Below are 21,299 nucleotides of genomic sequence, written 5' to 3'. Positions count from 1 at the left end.
AAAATTAGACTAAACGTAGCATCACTTCGGTTTTATTTCATCTATAAAATAAGCTAATACTATGTCATTAAAACCAATTGTACAAAGAGCATGAAATCATTTTTCCAGACTTTACAAAAATGTTTTTCTCGCCTAAAGTTTTGAAAAGTACAAACACCTTTTTCTTTTTTTTTTTCAAGTTGTTACAAAACAGCAAAACCACATCGTATTGCACAAGCTTCATCTCCAAAGTATAAAGTTATCGATCTCCATCTGCTGGACTAAAATAATAAATTAAGACCTTGTTTTTAGCAGAGATATTTTTAAATCACAGCATATAAATACACTCTTGATCAATTAGTCCTTAGTCAACGGGGAAATTTACTAATGAGTCAAAAAAAAAGGATAATACTTGTAAAATAAAAGTGCATTAAAGTAGTCGAACTGACCTACGGGGCTAAATTGAGTCAGGGAAGGAGATTTAGTTCTGAAACAAAATATGTTATATACACATTTAAAATATACATTGGGGGGTATAAGTGCTTTTATAATAATTCAAATCTGTACAAATTTCCTTTTTTTGGCAGGATGAACTCATCTCAGACAAATGGACCTCAGTTCAAACCCATTCCCGCCCACAGGATCATGCTTTTCAAGTCTTATCACACTCAGGAGCCTCTGGCAGAGCTCCAGCGAGGCCTTCCTCCTTCCTCCACTTCTCAGTGTGTGTATCGGCTCCGTCCCCAGGCCGCCGGCGTGCATCGAACGCTTAGAGTTCCCGTCTCGATATGTTAGACACGCCTCTGAATCCGCTTCAGAATCAGTAGTCCCATTCACCCATGACAGAACCTTTTGACCTCTCGGTCTCCGTTACTTCTCAATCAGGCCTGCCTCTTTAATCTTGGTGTAGAAGAACTTCTCCAGTAGGTTGGCGCACTTGTAGTACTCGCTCTCGGGGGGGTTGTATTCACGGCAGTTAGTGAAGATGCGCTGCATGTCGGCCATGAACAACTTGCGCGTGGTGTAGTACCTGCTTTTCAAACGCTCGCTCATCGTTTTGAGGTCTGTCAGGGGGATTGAAAAGGAGACAAAGGTCAGACGGGGAGTTTCAGTTGGTTCAGAGAGGAGTCCTGGATGCTGAACATACCCATGGGGAAGCGAATGGACTGGTAGTACCCAGGGGCCTCTGTTTTCTTGACCGGCTCCATGAAAGGCCAGGCATTCTGGTGCATCTGAAACACGGCCAATCCAAGATCAGATCTTGGCTCAGAGGCTTCTGAGCTGTTCATCTTTTACCTTTACATGCTGAAGGATGGTCTTCAGAGTGCTGTACAGCTGATCTGGATCCTTCAGTTCCTTCCTAATGTGCGATCAATAAAAAAAAAAGAAGGTTTTTGTCTGATTGTTCCCCATTTTTTTTTAATGGCAGCTGCGGTTTTGGCTAGGTGGCGCGGCCGGAACCAGGTTCCTTGTCCTCGTGGAAATCGGGAACCCATCATTCGGATCAGAGTAGGGGCTAAAAACCATGTTTGTTGCAAGAAAAACACACTCACCCTTTGCCGACAGGCTTCCAGCCAGTTTCACCTGTTGATGCAGGTGAAGTTTACTCACACGTCTGAACACAGAGATGATGTTTGTCAGTTAAACACGTACGGATGCCGGGAATGCTTTCGATGGGGATCTGCCGAACGCCTTCTTTAAAGCACGAGAGCCCCGGGTAAACTTTCCGGATCTGAGCCTGCTTCCTCTCTATCAGCTTCTTGATGATCTGAGGTTGGGCAAAAGGCGAGTGAGCCCACACACAATGACAAAAATGGCTGCAAATGTCCTGTACCTCCTTCTGCTTCTTGATGATGACAGAGAACTCTGTATAAGGAATACTGGGGTTGAGCTCACAGCCCATCAGTGTGGCCCCCTCATAATCTTTGATGTAGCCCACGTATTTGGCCTTGGGTACCTTGATATCCTTTGAAAAACCCTGCAATTGGAACAGACTAAAGGTTAAAAAAACATGGATTTTGAAGCTCAAATGTACGCTGGCAAAGCTCCCGACCTGTTTTTTGAAGTAGCCGATGGCGTACTCGTCAGCGTAGGTGAGGAAATTGAGGATCTCGTGCTTTATGTGATACTCTTTCAGGTGGTTCATCAAGTGGGTCCCGTAGCCCTGAAAAGACAACCGTCATACAGCTCAGAGGTGTCTAACAGAACCATCCCGGCAGAGCGGAGGAAGCGGCCTACCTTCACTTGCTCGTTGGACGTCACGGCGCAAAAGACGATCTCGGTGAACCCTTGGGACGGGAACATGCGGAAGCAGATCCCCCCGATCACCCGTCCGTCCTTGATCAGCGACAGCGTCTTGTGCTTCCTGGGAAGCGAGAAGAGACCCGGGGAGAAGTGAGTGGAGGTCAATTCGCCGTTGGAATCAGAGAAAAGATAAGAGCTCCTCACGGGTCAAAGACCAGTCGTGTGATGTACTCCTTGGGCATGCGGGGCAGCTGGTGAGAGAAGACGTTCTGGAGGCCGACGAGCCACATCAAGATCCTCTTATTGGGCTTCTGGTTCAGGGAGTTACCGATGACATGGAATTCGATCACGCCCCTGCGCTCCTCCAGACGGGCGGCTTCGTCACGCGCAGAGTGAGCCGACAGCAGACTGGTCTGCTGGGGAACGCAAAACCACCGTGTTATTCCACTGGTCCAAATCGTGTAATTCAAGATTCAAGATTCAAGATTCAAGATTCAAGATTCAAGATTCAAGATAACTTTATTGATCCCTTTAGGGGGTGTCCACCAGGGAAATTAGCATCTCCAAAGATCTACAGCATCTACAAAATGTTAAACGATTACCTCTGGAATGGCAGCGGGATCCGCGATGGTTGCCATGACTTCGTTGATGAGGTCCATGGGGATGTCACCCAACACCCTGGGTCTCTTGTTCTCCTCGTGGTGGAGAGGCTCCGTGGGTTTGCGCTTTTCTCCAACTACAATACACGAAAAGTCTCAACCACCCAGCCAGACGCCCTTTGCGCAAAATGGCAACAGAACTTGCTTAAGCAGATCCACATCCTTGTGTTTAGTACCTGGACTTGGCTCCAGCACAGAAGCTGCTTTCCTGGCGGGACTGACGCTCCCACACATGGAGGGATCCACAGAAACGGGACTGGGGCTGTAGTATAGCGGTATGACCACTGGGGGCGCGCTGATGACTAAACAGCAACAGAAATTTGTGCAAACCATCACGGCTTTCGTCACAACTTTAGAATTTCAGATTTAAAGGCGCATTTCTGAGGATGTGTTACCTGTGTGAACAGGAATCTGCCCCCCTGACACTCCTGCCAGGAAGTCTTGGCTCCAGATGGGGGAATTATGGCTGTACACTTCCTCCTCCAGCATCGATAAGAACCTGAGACAAACCAGAGGGCCACAAATTTAACAAACTTAAACACAAGCGTTATCCAGCATAATGGTAATGTGACCCCTTTGCTTTCCTTACTTGGGAAAGTGTGTTAGGATGAGTGTACGCTTCTCAGGCGGCAGCTTGTCCTTTTCCTGTCTGGCCTGCTCGAGCAGTTGTTTCCTCATCACGGTGAAGACGGAGCGCAGCAGAGTCCGGCCGAAGATCTGCGTGGTCTGGTAGCGAGGGAGGCTGTCGCAAAACTGAGGCACGTTGCAGTAGCACAGCCACCTGCGGAACAGGGAGGGTTCTGCTGTAACAACAGCCCCAAACAGGCGAGACCCACATCAGTGGGCGTCAGCTACCTGGTGTAGTTGGCTTTGTATCCGGCCGCGTCGTCACTGGAGACCCTCTGGCGCCTCTGGGAGGGCGTCTCCAGCTGCCAGTAGTTGATCTGGTTGAGAAACATCTTGGAGAGCTCCGTGATGGTTTGACGCTCTTTCGAGGGAAGGTGGCTGAACTTGTACTGGACAAAGTTGTTGACCCCCTATTTGGAGAGGCAGACTCAGTCAACCCATGGGAGAAGGGGCTTGACCTCAGAGGTCATCGCCATCTCCTGGGGCCGGTTGCTTTTAAATAAGGAAGCTAGAAAAATGATGCGATGTCGATCAAAGGAGGGTGAACGAGGCTTTTTGTGTGAAAGGAATTCATATCTCTGATGTTTAACTGATTTGTCCTCGACTTGCTTTGGTTCATTCCAGTTCGTACGCTCAGTTCTGGAGCGCTGCGGTGAAGCCAGCAGGGGTGGAGGAGGGACCGTGGTGAGGACGCTGGATCTAATGTGCAAGTTTCCCAACCTTTAAAGCTGTAGTTTCAAAGACTTTGAAATGCAGGAAGTGTACCATGGGCAAAAACATGGTCAGGAGACGCCTGAAGTGTTGCGTCAAAGTGAATGGCTTCCTGTTCAGTTCCAGCTTGAGTCATCTTTAGCAAGTTCAAATTGGGTCCAGGTTGAATTTCAAGGTTTATTCCAATGAATCGTGACCCATTCAGGGAGCCAATGTAGACATTAATACCTGCAAGATACCGCACGTGTATGTGTGTGTGTGTGTGTGTGTATCAGATGCATTTGATCACCTGCTCAATGCTTGGCCTTTCAAACGGAGGACTCTCCTGGGCTTCTAACATCGGTTTACCCATCTGCAGGATGGACTTCCTCAACAACTTTTGCAGAAAAGTGAAATAATGAAAGGAAATGGTCAAATAGAGAGTAAGTTGTAACGTACACGGTGCATTCCCTGAGTGTCAAACTTACTTTGAAGAGTGAAAAGTAGACCTGTTTGGTGTCTGCATCCTCCTCTTTGTGTACGCACGTGTAGAGATACTCTACATCCAGGACGATACCTAGAAGTCTGTTCATTTCCTCCTCAGAAATGTTTTCCAGATGGGTCACATGATCACCTGAATAAAAGGAGTTATGTTACAAAACAAACACCAAAAACTCAGGTGAGTACCGGTGCTGTTACAGACCCAGCGTGTGAGAGCAGCTCCGGCAGGGCTCCTGCAGGTTGACCGCGCTGGACTGCTGGTCGGTTCGTGGGGGGGTCGGAGGGGGGTTTTGGCTTTTCCAGCCATTACACTTACAGGCTCCCTCAGCCTATGATCAAACATGAAGAGGACACCGATAAAAGAATAGGGAGCATAAAAAGTGCTTTAATCAGTAATTAGACGCAGATCTAAAACCTTTTAATGAGAGTACAGTATTTCACTTTTCGATGGGTCTTTTAGGCTCATGCCAGCGTCACTAATAGCTGGCTCGTGTCATCAGGAGGGGGGCTGAAGAGGCCTGTCACCGTCAGCTGGGGCCGCGCATGCGCAGTAAAACAACAACAAACTCCGCCCCCCGAGCAGCTGTCACCCTGTCAAAACAAAGACCCCGTCCCTGTGTGCGGATCACCCGCCGCACATACCCAATAAAATCCTCTCAGCGGACCGGGCGTCCTCAGACGGCTCCGGCGCGGTGACAAATGCCTCCGGAGAGGCGTGAAACAGGCGTCTACGCGCACGCACGTCCACACACGCACACTGGGGCTGGAGCGCAGCTACTCCCAGATCTCAGCGCCAAGCCAATGTTTACGTTCACCAACCCCCACCGACACAGAAACCCCGTTCAGCAAAGGGTTTGCGGCAGCAAGGTTGCTGGTTCGCGGCCTGGAGCGATCGTAACGTTCAGCTGCACCGGTTGGTTTGTTTCGCTTTTTAAAATAAATCATCGCACATTCGAAATAGGGGGGGGGGGTGGAAATGAAGCGCTGCAATGGCTTCCTCTGCTTCGCTTGCATTTTGGAAACTATTGCAACCAAGCCCGAGAAACACTGTTTATTAAGAACAAGTCCTCAAACTGTCGCGTTTCATGAATCCCCCGTCTGCGAACGCAGCGTACCTTGCAGGAGGAATACACGGCGAGTTTTTCCAGCTTCTTTGGCCGAGGTGAGGAGCGGAGTTGCGCCTTCTTCACGGCGATACGTGCGGATCCTCCAGCGGTGCCAGAGCCCTCCGTCCCCCCGGCACCGGGACCGGCCGGAACCAACCCCGCGGCCCCGATGGCCGGCGAACCCTGCTGTATCCCAGCGCCGTCGGCCATGACTCCCACGGAACCCCCCAGACGGGACCCCGGGCCGGGATATATTCGCTTTGCCGTCCGCTCTATTCCACAAGCGGAGGATCAGACATGGCGCTCATCCTTATTTTCTATTTCTGTCTGCAGGCCCGTTTTCCTCCGCTAGGGGACCGAGGCTGGAGAGGCCGATTCCTCCACAATTCACACAGAAGAGGTCGCAAAATGCAACCAAAAACTCAAGGTCACCCATTTATGATCAACCCCCCAGTCGATACTTAAAGAACAAGTCAAATCTAAAAAAATGAATGGTTTGGGGTTGCCACAGCACATATACACACGGTGTATATAATAAATAATAAATGGTCAAATTTATTTCAGTATTTATTTGGTCATTACATGACGGCACTGGAAAACGCTCCGATCTGGGACGAAATCAGGTGGTCAAGGCAATAAGACACAATTCACACCCTTACAACCTGTTAATCCGATGCTTCCTGCCAATCTGAAGGGTTATTTTACAGCGTCGGAGTGCCAGTTTCTGGAACTTTTAGATCTACTTGCAGTGAGCAGTGCCTGATGCTACTTATTAAAAAACAAAAAAAAGATCAAAAACCAAAAAAAAACAATTAGTGATATGCAGAGAAATGATTAAAGAATAACAGAAACCTTAACTTTTTGATATTGTCTTGGGAAACAGATACGAGACAGACCACTAAATAAATGCAATTTCTTTCTTTTTTTTTGTTAATTAACAATACATACATTTATAAAGAACACCGATGTTTATACTTTAACCATTTGTGGGGGTGGGGGTGGGGGAGGGGAGCACAATCAAACCTCAGAACCCACAGTGTAGCCGTCTGGTTTTTTTTCTGCTAACTGTACATTTCTTTTTTATCGAGACAACGTTCTAGCAAGCATTAGTCTGGTCACTTGTAAATCAAAAAATAAAAAGTAGAATACACTGCAACACCCTATTTACAGTATATTATTTATATATTTATATTAGATATTTATATATTTATATCACACTGGCTGCAATCATGACAGGATATATTCATGAGCATCATTAGTGCAAGGCATGAGTAAGACAGATGTGTAAAAAGACTGAGCAGGTGTGTGTGTGTGTGTGTGTGTGTGTGTGTGAGAGAGGGGCGCTCAATAGGTGAAACGTAACAGATTGTGAGTGTATGTGTTTATGTACAATAATGCTTAGGTTTGAGTTTGTTAAAGGGTTGATGTGTGTTCGTACACACAAACACAATCGCACGTGCGCGTGTGTGTGTGTGCAGATTAAATATACCATCAGTCAGCCAGTCCGGTTCCTGTTTGGACGCCGCGCTAGGTGGCCTCGTCTGTAGCACTTCCTAATGAAGAGGAGATGACAGAAACCACGGTGATACCACCAACGTGTGTGTGTGTGGGTGTGTGTGACACCGACACAACGGTGACGTCAACTGAACCATCATAAGGCAGAAAACGACCCCAGAACTACCCCAGACGGACGCCCCACCTAACGCGTAAGAGGGGGACGGTGCAGGGGAAGGGGGAGGAGCCTAAATAACGACAACGGGGAACGCCCAATAAAGAAGCGGCGTGAGAGGAGAGTGGGTCTAGTGTAGGTCAGCGGCTAAAGACGTGGCTGGCGTGGGATAAAAAGGTCCGCAGTAGACCGACGTCTTAAATCATAACAGTCTCGGGGTCTTTCTCTCTACCGTTCCTTCGTCTCTGACTGGCCAGAAACAAAAGGTTGGCTTTTTTCAGAAATGATACCTCTCAAACCTCCTGGAAACAACAGAATGATGGACAGGTGGATGAGGGAAATGGAAGGAATGATGAGGAACACGGTAGCAGCCAAACTGGGAAGGGACATTACCATTGACTTCATTGTTATAAAAGGGGGGGGGGGGGGCACAGGGATTCTTCTAATGAGAGAGACCATGAGGGAGCGACCACATTGGCTTGACGCCTTCTGGCTGTTGTAGATTTGTAGATGGTGGGTGGTTTGTGGGGGGGGGGGGGGGGTCTCCGTGTTAGGTACTGCAGCAGGGAGCCTTTGCGGGCTGGGCGGCTTCCGTCAGGTCCACGCCGCGGTTCCGCCCGCTGCTGCCCCCTGCTGCCTGAGGCTCGCTCTTCGGCAATCTCTTTGCTAGCGTAAAGGAAAGAAAGAAAACAGCTTTTATCTCTATTCCCCCCTCCCACGTCATTTCAGATTTACGCAGCATTTACGTGAAATGTCAGAGTCACCCACCGATGGCCATGAATATCTCGTTCACGTTCATCGATGTCTTTGCTGACGTCTCCATGAACAGTAAGCTGTTGTCGTCTGCGTATGACTGGGCATCCTGGCAGTACAAAGTCATTACCAGTAGATGTCAGCGAGCGCTCCCAGACTGCTAGGAGCCCGCCGTACGGGCGGCATCTGGGCCTGCTCTAGTCGGACCTAACAATCAGCCTGTTTGCACTCACCTGGAAGTCGACGGCTCTCTTGCTGGCCAGGTCGGCCTTGTTGCCCGACAGAGCGATGACTATATTAGGACTAGCTTGTCTCTGTAGCTCCTTGACCCAGTTCTTCGCGCGGGCGAACGACTCCTGCGAACAGAAGACGAGGAGATTTGTGCCGAGAACAAAACGCCTCCTTTCAGGCGTGAGGCCAAGGTACCTCGTTTGTGATGTCGTAGACCACGATGGCCGCCTGCGCTCCTCTGTAATACATAGGCGCCAAACTGTGGTAGCGCTCCTGACCTGCTGTGTCCCAGATTTCAAACTTCACCGTCGTGTCGTCGAGACATACCGTTTGGGTGAGGAACGCAGCTGGGAGGAAACAGAAGGGCGGTGAGATAATCGATATCAAAACAACACAAGGCTGCTACGGTCTCCGTGACGCTGAGCGGATTCAACCGAAACGGATCGTAAACGCGTCTCAGTGTCATTTCAGCAGATTTAGCCACGTTTTAGCTATGCTTGGTATTTGAGAGCAGAGTTTATTCATGACTGAGGCGCTTAAGAATACAGGAAAACTGAAAATGGGAAGTTTGGGATGTTTTCAAGAACCGCAATGCACCCCCAAACACACAGGGGGCAGCACTTCAGATACAAACAGGCTAGTAGACAATGAAGGAATTGTTCCACATTCCCTACATCCCTATGAGCGACGCCCTCATTCCCAACACACCCTGCAAGTGTTCTGGAGCATTTTAGACTTCATTTAGGTCAAAATACCCCAAATTCTTATAAAAACCAACAAACATAGAAACGGGATGAACAGAGAGCTGAATGGAGACCTGGACTGATGCAAAAGTTTCATTCTGGAGGTCCGAATCTGAGTTTTTGAGAAGACAACAGACAGGAAAGTGATGCCATTATAAACCCCAGAAGCTCAAACTCAGTCTTCACAGTTCCTGCTGGCGGTGCCAGTGAAGCCACAGGTCTGCGTTCCTGGGAAAGTGGGGGGTGGTGGGGGTGGGGTGGGGGGGCTATGAATTAGCTGGGGCTGCGTAATCATCTCTGGGACTTACGAGCATCAAAACTAATTGGCTCGTTTTATCTGACTGGCCGACACGGCGTCAGCTGAGGTTTCCAGGACGAGCCCCGAGATGAACATTCCCCTGAACTGACCCGGTTGATCTCCAGCCAGCTGGCAGCTCATGAATCAGACCGGTCTCGCTGCGTGACCCTCACCTCCTATTGTGCTTTCCTGGAATTCGTGGAACTGACCCTTGACGAAGCGGAGCACTAAGCTGGACTTCCCAACGGCTGACTCCCCCAGCAGCACCAGTTTAAACTGGCAGATCTTGTTCCCTGCGTTGGGTCCGTTGGGTCTCGTGGCACCTCCCCGACTGGCCATGGCCTGCTGAGATCTCCTGGTGTCCTGTGGGCTAAAAGCTCTACGTCAGGACCTCTGCTGCAAAGAGGCAAGCAGGACAACACACAGCTGCTGGCTTTGAACAACGCCTATGTGCTAACGGACGCTAAAGCTAATGCTAAATTAATGCTCCTTGCAGCCGCTGCGAGAGCGCACGTGCACGTTTAAGCCCCGTAAGACCTTTTGTTCTGTTTGGCTGAATTGAACATGTGATGTTTGGCATTTATAGAATGTGAGCAGTAGAAGAAATCGTGGATACCTACACGCTAATGTGACAACACAAGAGCAGAGAACAGAATCCAGAGCGTTGAGCAAGATTTGTGTCACCATTAGGCAACAAAAAGTCGGTTTATCAGGGTTCTCCTGATCCAGCCCTGATACTAACTAAACTGTCTTGCTTATCAAGCTGTTCCTTGATACGTTTTTACTCAAGAGCCAGGCTTAGACACAAATACCCGGAGCCATTATGAGGTTGTTGCCAGATCTTTCCAGTCTGAGACTAAAACTAATACCAAACAAAGGTATCAGGCTTCTGTTTCCACTAAAATAATTCCACACCAAAGACAGATTGTTGTGTTTACAGTGGTTTGAACCGGTTTCCGTTTTTTTTTTTTTTAAGTAAGCGTTGCTATTTTTCGTACTAGAGTAGCTTGACAAGCCCGCGGCAGCCACCATAGCCCTGCACCGTCGTTAGCATGCAGCATCGGGGATGTTTCCTCCTCCGTCCGAAGCGGATTAGAAAGGCTGGTGTCAGGGCCCACAACACTACTGTTAATCCTGTAAAACAACATCTGAACACGTCAGAACTTCAAACACAGACCCCTTGAAGACACCACCTCATTATGCAGAGAGCAAAATAATCAATTCGAAGTTGAGGGGAAAAGGAAAACGACTAATGTCTGTAAAACAATAAAACAGAGCCACTCCTTTCGCATCTTAAATCGTTGCTCCAGTTGGGTCCATGTGCTTCGACCTTCCAAACACCTCCTAAAGCCAACACACTCGTTTTATATAGAAACACCAAAGTATGTAAAGCGGAGCGTGCTGATGGAATTACAAAATATAGCTGCAGATTATCTGAAGAGCACAAGTGGCAGGAGCCTCTTTAGGACCTGCACACACTCCAGCTCAAGATTTTCCAGCCACTCACCTTATTCAAACATGTTACAAATGCAACAATGTGTCAGCAGAGTGCATGCCAAGCATTCATGCATTTCCCAGTAATTTGTTTAGGGCCAAACAGCTGACAAAACCTGTGCAAAACAGTTGGTTCTTGTGAGGAGGCAACGCTGAAGCCTCCTTTGCTAAAGTGACTTGTACTGTGGAGAAACTCCTCCATATTTCATTAAATATGATGCCTTTAATCAGTTTCAATCGAATTATGGATTTAAGAAAATACCACCAGAGTAAAAGATCCCAATCAACGCTGCACCGGTGGGTTATTATCCAAGTTCAATGGTTAAAAGTACTTAATGGCCACTTTTAAACAACTATGAATCTGCATTGATGTATTTATTTCTTGCATATAGATTTTGATTGCTTCTTAAACTGAGGCAGATGTTTGCTCCTTAGTGCAACCACATGAGGAGCAATCTGAAATGAGATCCTCAAAACTACAAATGGAGGTCTAACTTGCAGCAAATACGATATTAACTTGTCAACCCTTCAACCCAAATTACTCAGATGGCGTTAACAGTGTTGAGGAACTGGGGAAAAGAGATCTTATTACCTGCAGTATTCTTTTCCGGTTCAGGTATCAATTATATGTGCCGCAGATATGAAATATTAGACCTATTTGAAATATGATGAAATGTTTGAAGGCGCAAACGCTCAGCCAAACAGAGAGCTTTAATCGGTGGCTGTTAACAAATGCTGTGCCCTATAGTGTTCACAAAATATTTGGCTAAGCCTGGGGCTTGTCGACTGTAAACACTCATGTTAGCACTTCTGTATCTGTTTTGATTTTATACATGGACGCCATTTTCCACGTTGTTATGATTGTCGAGCTAGTTAGCCTAATTACTGTTAGCCAACTTCAACGCCTGCGTACAAAGCAATCGAGGAAAACACATTAAATATTTCTCCAAGCACACTTACACAAGACAAATTCGAAGGGCCGAAGAGGGAACAATCGCGTTGCTATGGTCTGAAATGGTGATCTGGTTGACAAATGTCATTTCCTAACGAGTACCTACAATCTTAATACACTTACTATTGCTAACAGGCTAGAACCAATTCCACCCATTTAGCATGGAGCTATGGCAAATATAAACCCGTCAAAGAAGCGAGCCATACCAGAAGTTGTTTTAGTTGCAGCAAATATCCTGATAAACAAATGGACCGAGCACAGGTGTTTAAAGGCCTCGTTTGTTCGTTCCCTCAGCAGTAAAACATCACCGACACTAGCTGGCTTCTGCTAGCGGGGGCTTTAGCTAACGTTATGAACCGATGACAAGCAAGTTAGCATTAGCCTGTCAGACAGCTGGAAAACCCGATCTGTCGCTTCTTATCGCGGACGTTACCCGAGAGATGGATGAGGCTGTGGACTTTAAACACCGCTGCTGCTGTATTTCCACACGGAACCAGGGACACTCTAGTAAGGCGGCGTCCGGGAACCAAGAAAATAATTTCAACAATCCCGTCACGTCCCCTCCTTTCTTTCTTCTCGCTACTTCCTCTTTAGAACCAAAACACAAACAAGCTCTTCCGCCCTCGTGCCACGTCACAAAGCGCGTCCGCCACCGCCGAATCAAGCAAATAAATCAAATAATACCGATTTATCCAGAAATATTGCTACAATAGAGTATTTCATGTGATCCACTAAAAAAACCGAGCCAACCGATTATTGAATTAAATGCTAAACTTCATTGATTTGCATTTAATTCAATAATAATAATAAAAAAAACCACTGGCATCTAAAACATGTGTAGGCTGACAACGTGCGTCTGTTTTTTTCCTTTCACTTACGTGCACAAAACGACGTGGTGACAGACATTAATGTATATATTTGTATATAACGACAAGCAAGTTAGGTAATGTCCTGTTTTTATTTTGTTTTCCCGTCTTGATCTCGTTGCAGTACACTACTTGACAACACGGGGCGGCATACCATCATGCATCTCAGTGTGGCGTCGAAGAAGAACAAAGCCCCGCCCCCCTGTTTGTCTTTTCCGGGCTGCCCATGCCCGTGGTCGCATCAGCACCCTTTTACGATTTTGTGGACTATGTTTTTATCTGCTGCTTCAACTACATAATAACACAGCGGCTTCTCTTATCTGCACCCGGGACACACTGAGCAAAGTGAGCGTCAGCCAGACATGGAGGATGAGGCAGTGGAGACCCCAGAGGAGCAGCTGGCAAAGCAGCACCGTAAAGAGAAGAAAGAGATGCAAGGTTCCTAACCCAGTACAGCTTGAATCAGATGTTGGAATATGACAAAGTTTTGATCATCTGGCACTGCAAATCATCTAGTCCTTATGCAGCCAAGTCGATTGAAAAGAAAGACCTGTTACACGGTATTAAATGGAGAGCTAGAAGTGTCATAATGGTGTTGTAATTAGATATTAGCTACTACCCGTTACTTTGACTGGTTGCAAACAGGGGTTTTAGAGCAATTCCAGATCCCTAACCCTAATCTTAATGTTAACATTAAATGTTATCTACCGTATCTCTGGTCTACACAGTGCTGTTTGTATCTATTCAGGCTTTTTATTTTCCCCCGAGATGTTGTTGAGGTTGTTGTTTCTCTTGTTTCCAGCTGAAATTCAGCGAATGAAAAACGCGGTGCCCAAAAATGACAAGAAGAAGCGGAAACAACTGACAGAAGACATCGCCAAACTGGAAGCGGACCTCAACCAGAAACACGAGGAGGAGTTGAGGCGACTAACATCTGACACAAAGGTAAATGTTGTCTTTCCTGGTCTGTGAGATCCGTTGCACGGTTGCTGCTGTGAGCACTCGCAGACCAGCCTTAACATTAAATCCTGTGGTTGGTTGATGATCAATCCTGATTTAGGACATGGATTTAGCACTCGCTGGGGCAAAATCTCTCCAGGTGTCGAGGCCATGTTATTCATGTCAACAGATGCTAAGTTAAATGTCAAGGAAAAGATTTCTGAGGTGATTTTGAAAATGTTTCTGAGTCTCTTCCTAGCCTTAATTCTCTTGCTCTTTCAAGGTGGACGGGGTGTTAAACGGCGTGGAGGGCATGAAGGTGGGAGACGGTGAACAGCCGCGAGTAACCAAGGCTCAAAAACGAAGGGTAAGCAGCTGTTTTGCTTTGAACTCCTTTGCAAGTCTTCAATCTTCTGCGTCTGCTTGAACCCTCCAGGACAAGAAAGCTGCTCAGGAGAAAGAGCGGGAGAGCAGGATCGCAGACGCAGAGGTGGAAAACCTGCAGGGTGCCCGGCACCAGGAGGGTTTGATTTTAGCTCAGAAACTGGCCCAGAAACAGCTACAGATCAGGGAGATCTCTTCGGACGGCCACTGCCTGTACCGCGCCGTTGAGGATCAGCTGGCACAGAGGTCAAAGGTGAACGTCATCAGAGAGGTGTAATCTGAGCACCTGATCGTAAATAATCTGACAAACATTCAAGTTCAGGTGTTTGAACTGTGAACTGTACCTGGTTTTGCAGCCGCAATCATTGATGAGCGTGAAAGAGCTCCGGTCACAAACAGCCGAGCATATGAGGAACCACGCCGGCGACTTCCTGCCCTTCCTGACGAACCCCAACACTGGCGACATGTACACGACAGGTAACACGTACAGATATAAAACAGTGTTTTATTTGAATAAAGGTCAGTCCGGGTTTCATTTTCGTTTCTCTGCGGGCCCCCAGATGAGTTTGAGAAGTACTGCAGCGACGTGGAGCACACGGCAGCCTGGGGCGGACAGCTAGAAGTGAGCGCTCCAGGGGCGTTTATTTGGGCGCTCCTCACACCATCCGCTTTGACAACTTGTCCGTGCCTCTGGTTCCTTTTCAGCTGCGAGCTTTGACGCAAGTTCTGCAGCTGCCCATCGACGTCGTCCAGTCCAGCTCGGCCGCCATAAAGATCGGAGAGGAGTTTGACGGCGAACCCATCACCCTCGTGTATGTTATTGCTGCCATCTGGACCATGGTAGTTGACACGGTAGTTGATGTGACCATTTGCATGAACCCGTGTGTTGGCCTGTGCCCGCAGGTATATGCGTCACGCGTATGGACTCGGAGAGCATTACAATTCTGTGGAGCGGCTAAAGGACCCGGCTAACGCTGATGGCAGCTGAGAGACGCCCTGTTGGGGGAGGGGCGCGAACGTCCAGTATGTCACCTTTGAGAATTTTAGGAATCGATGATAATGATTTCCCCGGAAATCAGGTCGGCCTTCATGACTCTCCAACGTCAACACACAGACTGAAACGAGATGTTTATCATATCAATCTTTGTTCTATAAACTTAAATCAAGTTGTGCCGAATAAAATAACCTTTGACTGACCATGACCATCGCCCGTGCTGTTGCCTCTATTGAAATAATAAATAACAATCACTGAAAACATGCTGCTGCTGGTGTCTGTCTGATGTGTTTAAATGAAGTTTGGAGGTTGGCAGATGTTACAGTGGCTCCTGCTCTGCACTGGTTATCGAAACACAAGGAAATTAAATGTTCAAATTTATCTGGTGTGTGAAGTAAACCTATACGCAGAAATGCTTGTTCTCTATTAGGCCAGATAGATTTCAGGACTTTGTGATTCTTGCAGCAAATATTTATATTTTATATGTTTTTTTATATGCTTATAAGCTCCTTTATTTCCTAAAAGCAACAAAACACAAATTGTCTGACACAATGTGTCAATAATCTTCCTCAAGACATTTCTATTCAGTATGTGATACTGACTTGATTCAGATACAGATAATTTATTTAATCCCTGTGCTAAATATTTCAATGTACATCTTTTTTTTTCTAGTTTCTGACAGTACTTTATATTATTGTTAGCACAAAATTGTAAGTTTAGTTATTCATGATTTTTAATTCACAGTTCTATAACAACATCATAATGCCCTTTTTAACAATAATACAGGTTTATCCATATAACGCATGTTTAATTTGTATTTGTGTATTAAATCAATGCCTGTGGCGAATTTTTAAATCTGTACAACTGCAGCAACGATATTTGACCAGTAGGTGGCACTAAATGAACGCGAGAATCGCTCCGTCCACGTTGACCTGGCGGTTCCTGCTGCATGTTATCATCAGTACTAGAATCGTTGCAGCATCTGGGCTCGCAAAATATTCATATGGAAATGTATGAAAATGTCTTTTTACTCACTGGGGACGTCAGTGTCAGGTTTTCCTATTCTCTCCCTTTACATAATTACATTCAAGACATCAAAAACCCAATCAAAATCAATTCAAATGATCTGTCATAAACATACATTATTACAGGTTAAAAACTGTAGATCATTTGAGGAAAATGTTTGGTGTTTAAGTCGGGATTCCTGACACAATTCTCTTTTTGTGCGCGGTCAGTGTAAATCAGGCGAGGTTCGTTGCGGACCCTGACTCCACGGTCGATCTGTCTCATCATCTCATCTGTTCCAACCTGCCAGACAACAGCGAGCGCGAGAGAAGTTCATTTCCAGCAAATTAATTTCCCATCCACGCCTCCAGAGCTTGCTGCTACGCTCGCTCGCTGCTGCGGCCCTGCGTGCGTCTACCGAGTCAGAGCCTCATGCATAAAGCATCAGGTTTAATTGCAAACCCAGAAACTAATGACTTTGGACTGGTTAACAGCAGGGGAGCCATACATCTCGAGCAAACTGAATGAAAAATCAGCTCAGAGGAGGGAAAAAGGGAGCCTTGCTCCTAATTGATGAATAATTGAAGCGGCAAGCTACAGGGCATAATTGTGACATTTTGTTTCAATCAATTTCCAAGTGGTGTGGGCGAAAGTGCACTTAAAGGGAAAAAGGCAGCGGCAAAGAAAGGAAGAGACGGAGAGAGTGGCTGCTGATGAAAATGGACATTCAGTCACTTCACTGACATTTACTGCAGCCAAAGACCAGCTTCATTCAGAGACAAAAAGGACTTTTTCCGCTCCCTCTTCTGAGGTTTTCTGTCAATCTGACACACAGAGGCCATTTTATCCATTCCCACCCAATAGATCTACATGCTTCTGACATGATTTCTCTTTCTCTGATGCGCCAGTTTGCGGAAGGTTTCACAGCCATTGTGGTGTGTTTCAGCAAAGCCTCTTGTCTCTTGTGTCTCTGTTGTGCTGCGTATGTCTGAGCGTAATTGGTTTGCCTGTCAGTGCTTTCAAAAAGCTGCTTTCATCACTAGAAAATTGACGGCAACCTGTAAAAATGGGGGAAAGGTGGCGATACCAGATGTTATTGCGCCCCCTGCAGCATTGGACTGTTAACAAATCTCATTATTATCGGACAGCTAAACAGTCCCTAAATGTTGACAACCTTGAACTTGCTGAAAACCAGACCAACAATTCCCTCCATTCATTAATCAACACATTTTCTTGTGAAGTTTTTTGTGCACCCCCCGTACCCCATTTACAGGTGTTGCTGACCCCACCGTGCACTGACCTGCCGACCTTTGACCTCTGCTTTAGCTTTTATTCGATTGGGCGTAATTAACGTGTTTGCATGTTTAATAAATGTCTACTCTCTCCTCAATCGTCCTTTTCGGCCATCAGCAGGAGGGTCCCCTCCATTTCAGCCTGGTCCTGCTCAAGGTTTCTTCCAGTTAAAGGGGAGTCTTTTCCTCCCGACTGTTGCTGATTGGGTGGGGTCAAGGCTGCAGATTGTAACGGATTCTACATAAATTAAGATGATATGGTTTAGTATTCAAAGATTATCACCTCGAAACTCAAAGCACAAGAGCGAATGACGTTTTTCCCAATAAAAAATGTTTTTTTTACAGGATACGTGCAGTTTATCTGATATATGCCTCTCTTCAGAGGAAAGCATGACTGTATAGAGACTGACGATTCTTATATATATATATATATGTATATATATATATATATACACACACACACACATATACATTCAAACCAAGTTTAAAGCAACATATTAGCATTTATTATGTGTCATTTCACTAACTTTGGGCCATATTTGATAGCAGCTTAATGATACGACCTCAGTAATTAATTGAACACGGCTGATTAATAGGTCAGGACACGCTGTTGGCACCACAACAGTGCTTAAATGGCCGGCGTCACGTGTCTCCTCTGTGGACGGCAGCTGTTACATCCTGGAGGTGTGGAGCGGCGGCGCCGCTGGTCCAGAAGCCCCAGGATTCCTCCGTGAGTCAGTCCGGCGTCTGGTGTCGGACCACGATTGTGTCTTGTGACACGAAGCGAAGCCTGCTGACGTCACACCGCCTGCTGAGCCGCCCCCTCGTGGCCGCCGCTCTCGGAGAGCGCCCCCTCCCGTGTGCATGCACCGAGCGCCTCTGCGAAACCACACACGGCTTGATTGACAGGGGCGGAGATGAGCGGGTCGCATCCTCAAAGGAGGAAACATACGGACGGGAGCGGCGTGCTGACGGGAGGCCTCCGCAAAAGCCGCTTGTAAATTCCTGACATGCCCAGCATATGTTAATGAGCCATTCTTCCCGCTCTGATATAATTACGATGAAGGGATATTGCCTTTGGTGGGAATATCTGTCTCCCGGCACGTTCCTGATCGAGGCGGGGTGGGGTGGGGGGGTTGTGATGAAGTAACGGGTGCATAAATTCTCATTTACAATGCTTGGAGGTACAGCGAGCCATGCTGGCCAATATGCTCAGAATGATGTATGATGGGGGAGTCGATGACATACCTTCTTTTGTCAGATCCCAGCCTGTCCTGTCTCGCTGGTGAGGAAGTGTTTCTCCTGTCTCGTCTCTCAGGCCGCTAAAGACCAGTAAAACAAGGTCCTGGATATGACCTTTCAAACACTCTGTGCTCAAAAATCTCATTAAAATTGCGCGCAACTGGTTCCCTGTCACACCTTGTGGCGTGTTTAGTCAGTTTCAGATCCATCCAGGCCCTGACTGAAGCCCCCCTCCCACCCAAATAAAAAAGAATGATTTAACTCTCGCTCACCCTGATTCCTCTTCTTATGTTCCCGGGGCAGATGGAGGTTCTATTAAAATGAGTGGCATTGATTGCTGAATTAGGGGCCTTGTGACTGGAGAGAAAGATGGCCGGGGGGAGGAAAAACAGCTATTCAATAGCGAGCGGTGGGCCGGTGTCATAGCCAGGAGTGCGCACCACTCCAATCAGTAGGATCTATTGTTGTGCGTCGCTGCCCATGACGGATCTCGGTATTGAGCTGCTGGCAGAGTACCAAGGTATTGTCTGCTTGACGGCTGCGCGATCAATGCCACCGTGCTGCGGACGCCTGCGGGCAGCAGGGGGCAGTGTGATTCTCTCCCGGCTCTGAGGTGGGCAGATGAGGAGACAGACACGGCGACGGACGGCGAGCGGAGGGATGCCTGATGAATCGAGGAGATGGAACGGCGGATAAGAGCGAGAACAAAGCACAAAACATCTCTGACGCCTGGATCAAAGAATTAGAATCTGGAAAGTGCGGCCGGCGCACGGTGAGAGGAGGCTAGTTACAAAAGCTCGGTCCTTTTTTAACATCAGGATATAAGTTGCAAGAGAAGCAACTGCGTGCTTATTGGGGTCACGATGAAGCCGTGCCGTTAACGAGCCATTCCACGTGAGAGTTTCGAGACCGGGCCTTCGGGGCCAGCGACCCCTCTCTGGCAGTTCTGGGTCAGCCTACCCCGTGCGAAAACACCGCTGCCGCGCTTCATTTGTCGAAGAAACAAGACAGAAAAACACCCTTCAAAGAAGACACGCGCCTTTAATCTTGAGAGTCGGAACCTTTCCGAGAGTTTCCTCGGGTTCGGTAATGACAGAGAGGAGCTGGGGCTAAGGGGAAGTCTACGTCTCTGCTCGCCCGGGAAACAGCTACGCTTTATTTGTTTGCGGGGAGCGGAGCTGCGGGGGGAACGGAGATGTAGATGTCGCATTAGATCTTTGATGTTACTTGAGATTCCTGCTTTGATGGATGACAAGCGTAAGCTACAGAATTCTTCCTTGTTGTCGCTGCCAACCGTAGCTGACTTCTCAATTCTAAAACAGGCATCACCTGACCCACATGCGAGCGTTTGAAGTATTTTCTCACAGCTCCTTTATTATCGATTATTTCGCACTTAATTTCAGCCTGTCAGAACTTCCTGAGTCGATGCCGCTAAGGTGCCGCCCTCTTCCATCATGATGATTGATGGCCCGCAATCTCCAAATCTTAATTTGAGGTCATGTGATGGCCGCTGGAGCATGCCTGGCACGGCGGACGGGTGGGCGGACGGGAAACCAGGTAGCAGCATCTGGTCTTGGGGTTTTTCTAGAACACACGCCGCCTGTGGCGCTGCAGGCTTGGCTGGCTGAACATCTGTCCGCGATGAGCAGGCCGGCTGGACGAGCAGACCCGCCATCCAGCCGACCGGCCAAATGAACATCCTGTACAAGTGGACGTCCTTCAGGAATATGTTGGTTAATATCTCAATCCGACTCTATGATCACTTCCTGCGTGTTCCAAAACGGAGCCTGCGTCAACGTTCTGCCTTTTTCATCAAATATTAACATTCAAGCTCTTGTTTTTCTTTCCTGAGCAGCAGATGTGTTCTTGCCTTCATTCACTTGGATAAGAACCCACGCCGACACAAACACGTCTGCGGGCAAACAAGAGCTCATGCTAGCAGCTTTGTGAGGCTACAGCAGCATTTTGAGCTCACAGTGCGAACAAGCGGCGTAAATGAGTCGTCTGTGTTCTAAAAAGATTAAAAGAAGAACAATATTGTTGACACCTTTGTATTCCAGTATCCAGTGGAGCGCTGGGGAATGCTCCTGGTAGTTTTCAATCTTTCCCTTTCAGTTCACACCTGATATGTTAGTGACAGCATATTGCCGCAGTAACCATGGTGACGAACACCTGTGTGTAGCGTGCCCTGCCACAAAGCCACAGAGTTTTGATTAATTTACCCCTTAGCTTAAAACATTCTGACACATTCTTGCCTGTTGTGTAATGTGTTATCTCTGCATTCCTGTTAGCTGTATAGAACAATGTATTTTATATCTTGAGACTATGCTGTGACCACACGTTGCCATGGAAAGGCCATAATTACCATCAGTAAAATTCATCTTTTTATGATCTTTAAAGATATGACGAGCCATAACTGTAATAATAGTCATAGAAGAAGAGGAAGAGGTTCCATCCACTGGACAGTTTATTGTTTCTCCCTGCTGAGGCCCAAATTCCAGCAGTCATCACCAGGATAATTGCAGGAACACAGTCATGTCACTCAGGTAGTCGTGTCCACGTGAAGAGGGCAGAAGACATTGAAAAAGAGAGAAATGATTGAAGTTTCAAAGAAAAAACTTTATCTCTGAG

General features: G+C 47.2%; 3 protein-coding genes across 5 annotated transcripts; 1 reads left to right on the top strand and 2 right to left on the bottom strand.

Annotated features, from left to right (window-relative positions):
• Positions 1 to 16: 16 nt before the first annotated feature.
• On the bottom strand, positions 17 to 6,313 carry kat2b (K(lysine) acetyltransferase 2B). 2 transcript variants are annotated; one of them, XM_029844698.1, is made up of 18 exons: positions 5,816 to 6,313; positions 4,903 to 5,029; positions 4,688 to 4,833; positions 4,510 to 4,596; positions 3,738 to 3,919; positions 3,472 to 3,663; positions 3,278 to 3,381; positions 3,059 to 3,184; positions 2,826 to 2,959; positions 2,428 to 2,639; positions 2,218 to 2,344; positions 2,033 to 2,143; positions 1,814 to 1,957; positions 1,633 to 1,747; positions 1,533 to 1,563; positions 1,276 to 1,339; positions 1,127 to 1,211; positions 17 to 1,043 (listed from the first exon to the last, which is right to left on the bottom strand). In XM_029844698.1, the coding sequence occupies exons 1-18, from the start codon at positions 6,014 to 6,016 to the stop codon at positions 850 to 852; spliced, it is 2,382 nt and encodes a 793-aa protein (XP_029700558.1). In that variant the 5' UTR covers positions 6,017 to 6,313; the 3' UTR covers positions 17 to 849. The 2 variants fall into 2 exon arrangements, with proteins under 2 accessions (XP_029700558.1, XP_003969041.1); XM_003968992.3 differs by having other exon boundaries at positions 2,428 to 2,636.
• Positions 6,314 to 6,360: 47 nt separating this feature from the next.
• Positions 6,361 to 12,558, bottom strand: LOC101071138 (ras-related protein Rab-5A-like). Of its 2 annotated transcripts, none has more exons than XM_011609111.2 (6): positions 12,380 to 12,558; positions 9,674 to 9,870; positions 8,655 to 8,806; positions 8,462 to 8,584; positions 8,244 to 8,337; positions 6,361 to 8,141 (listed from the first exon to the last, which is right to left on the bottom strand). In XM_011609111.2, the coding sequence occupies exons 2-6, from the start codon at positions 9,837 to 9,839 to the stop codon at positions 8,026 to 8,028; spliced, it is 651 nt and encodes a 216-aa protein (XP_011607413.1). In that variant the 5' UTR covers positions 9,840 to 9,870; positions 12,380 to 12,558; the 3' UTR covers positions 6,361 to 8,025. The 2 variants fall into 2 exon arrangements, with proteins under 2 accessions (XP_011607413.1, XP_011607414.1); XM_011609112.2 differs by lacking the exon at positions 12,380 to 12,558 and adding an exon at positions 12,153 to 12,340.
• Positions 12,559 to 13,000: 442 nt separating this feature from the next.
• On the top strand, positions 13,001 to 15,395 carry otud6b (OTU deubiquitinase 6B). Its single transcript, XM_011609113.2, has 8 exons — positions 13,001 to 13,250; positions 13,615 to 13,757; positions 14,035 to 14,118; positions 14,188 to 14,388; positions 14,492 to 14,612; positions 14,696 to 14,757; positions 14,841 to 14,947; positions 15,039 to 15,395. Exons 1-8 carry the CDS (start codon positions 13,175 to 13,177, stop codon positions 15,121 to 15,123), a joined length of 879 nt encoding a protein of 292 aa, XP_011607415.2. The 5' UTR covers positions 13,001 to 13,174; the 3' UTR covers positions 15,124 to 15,395.
• Positions 15,396 to 21,299: the final 5,904 nt, after the last annotated feature.

The sequence above is a fragment of the Takifugu rubripes genome, chromosome 12 (genome assembly GCF_901000725.2).
Source record: "Takifugu rubripes chromosome 12, fTakRub1.2, whole genome shotgun sequence".
Lineage (NCBI taxonomy): Eukaryota > Metazoa > Chordata > Actinopteri > Tetraodontiformes > Tetraodontidae > Takifugu > Takifugu rubripes.
Note: the sequence above shows the minus strand (reverse complement) of the source record. Positions and strands in the feature narration are given on the sequence as shown.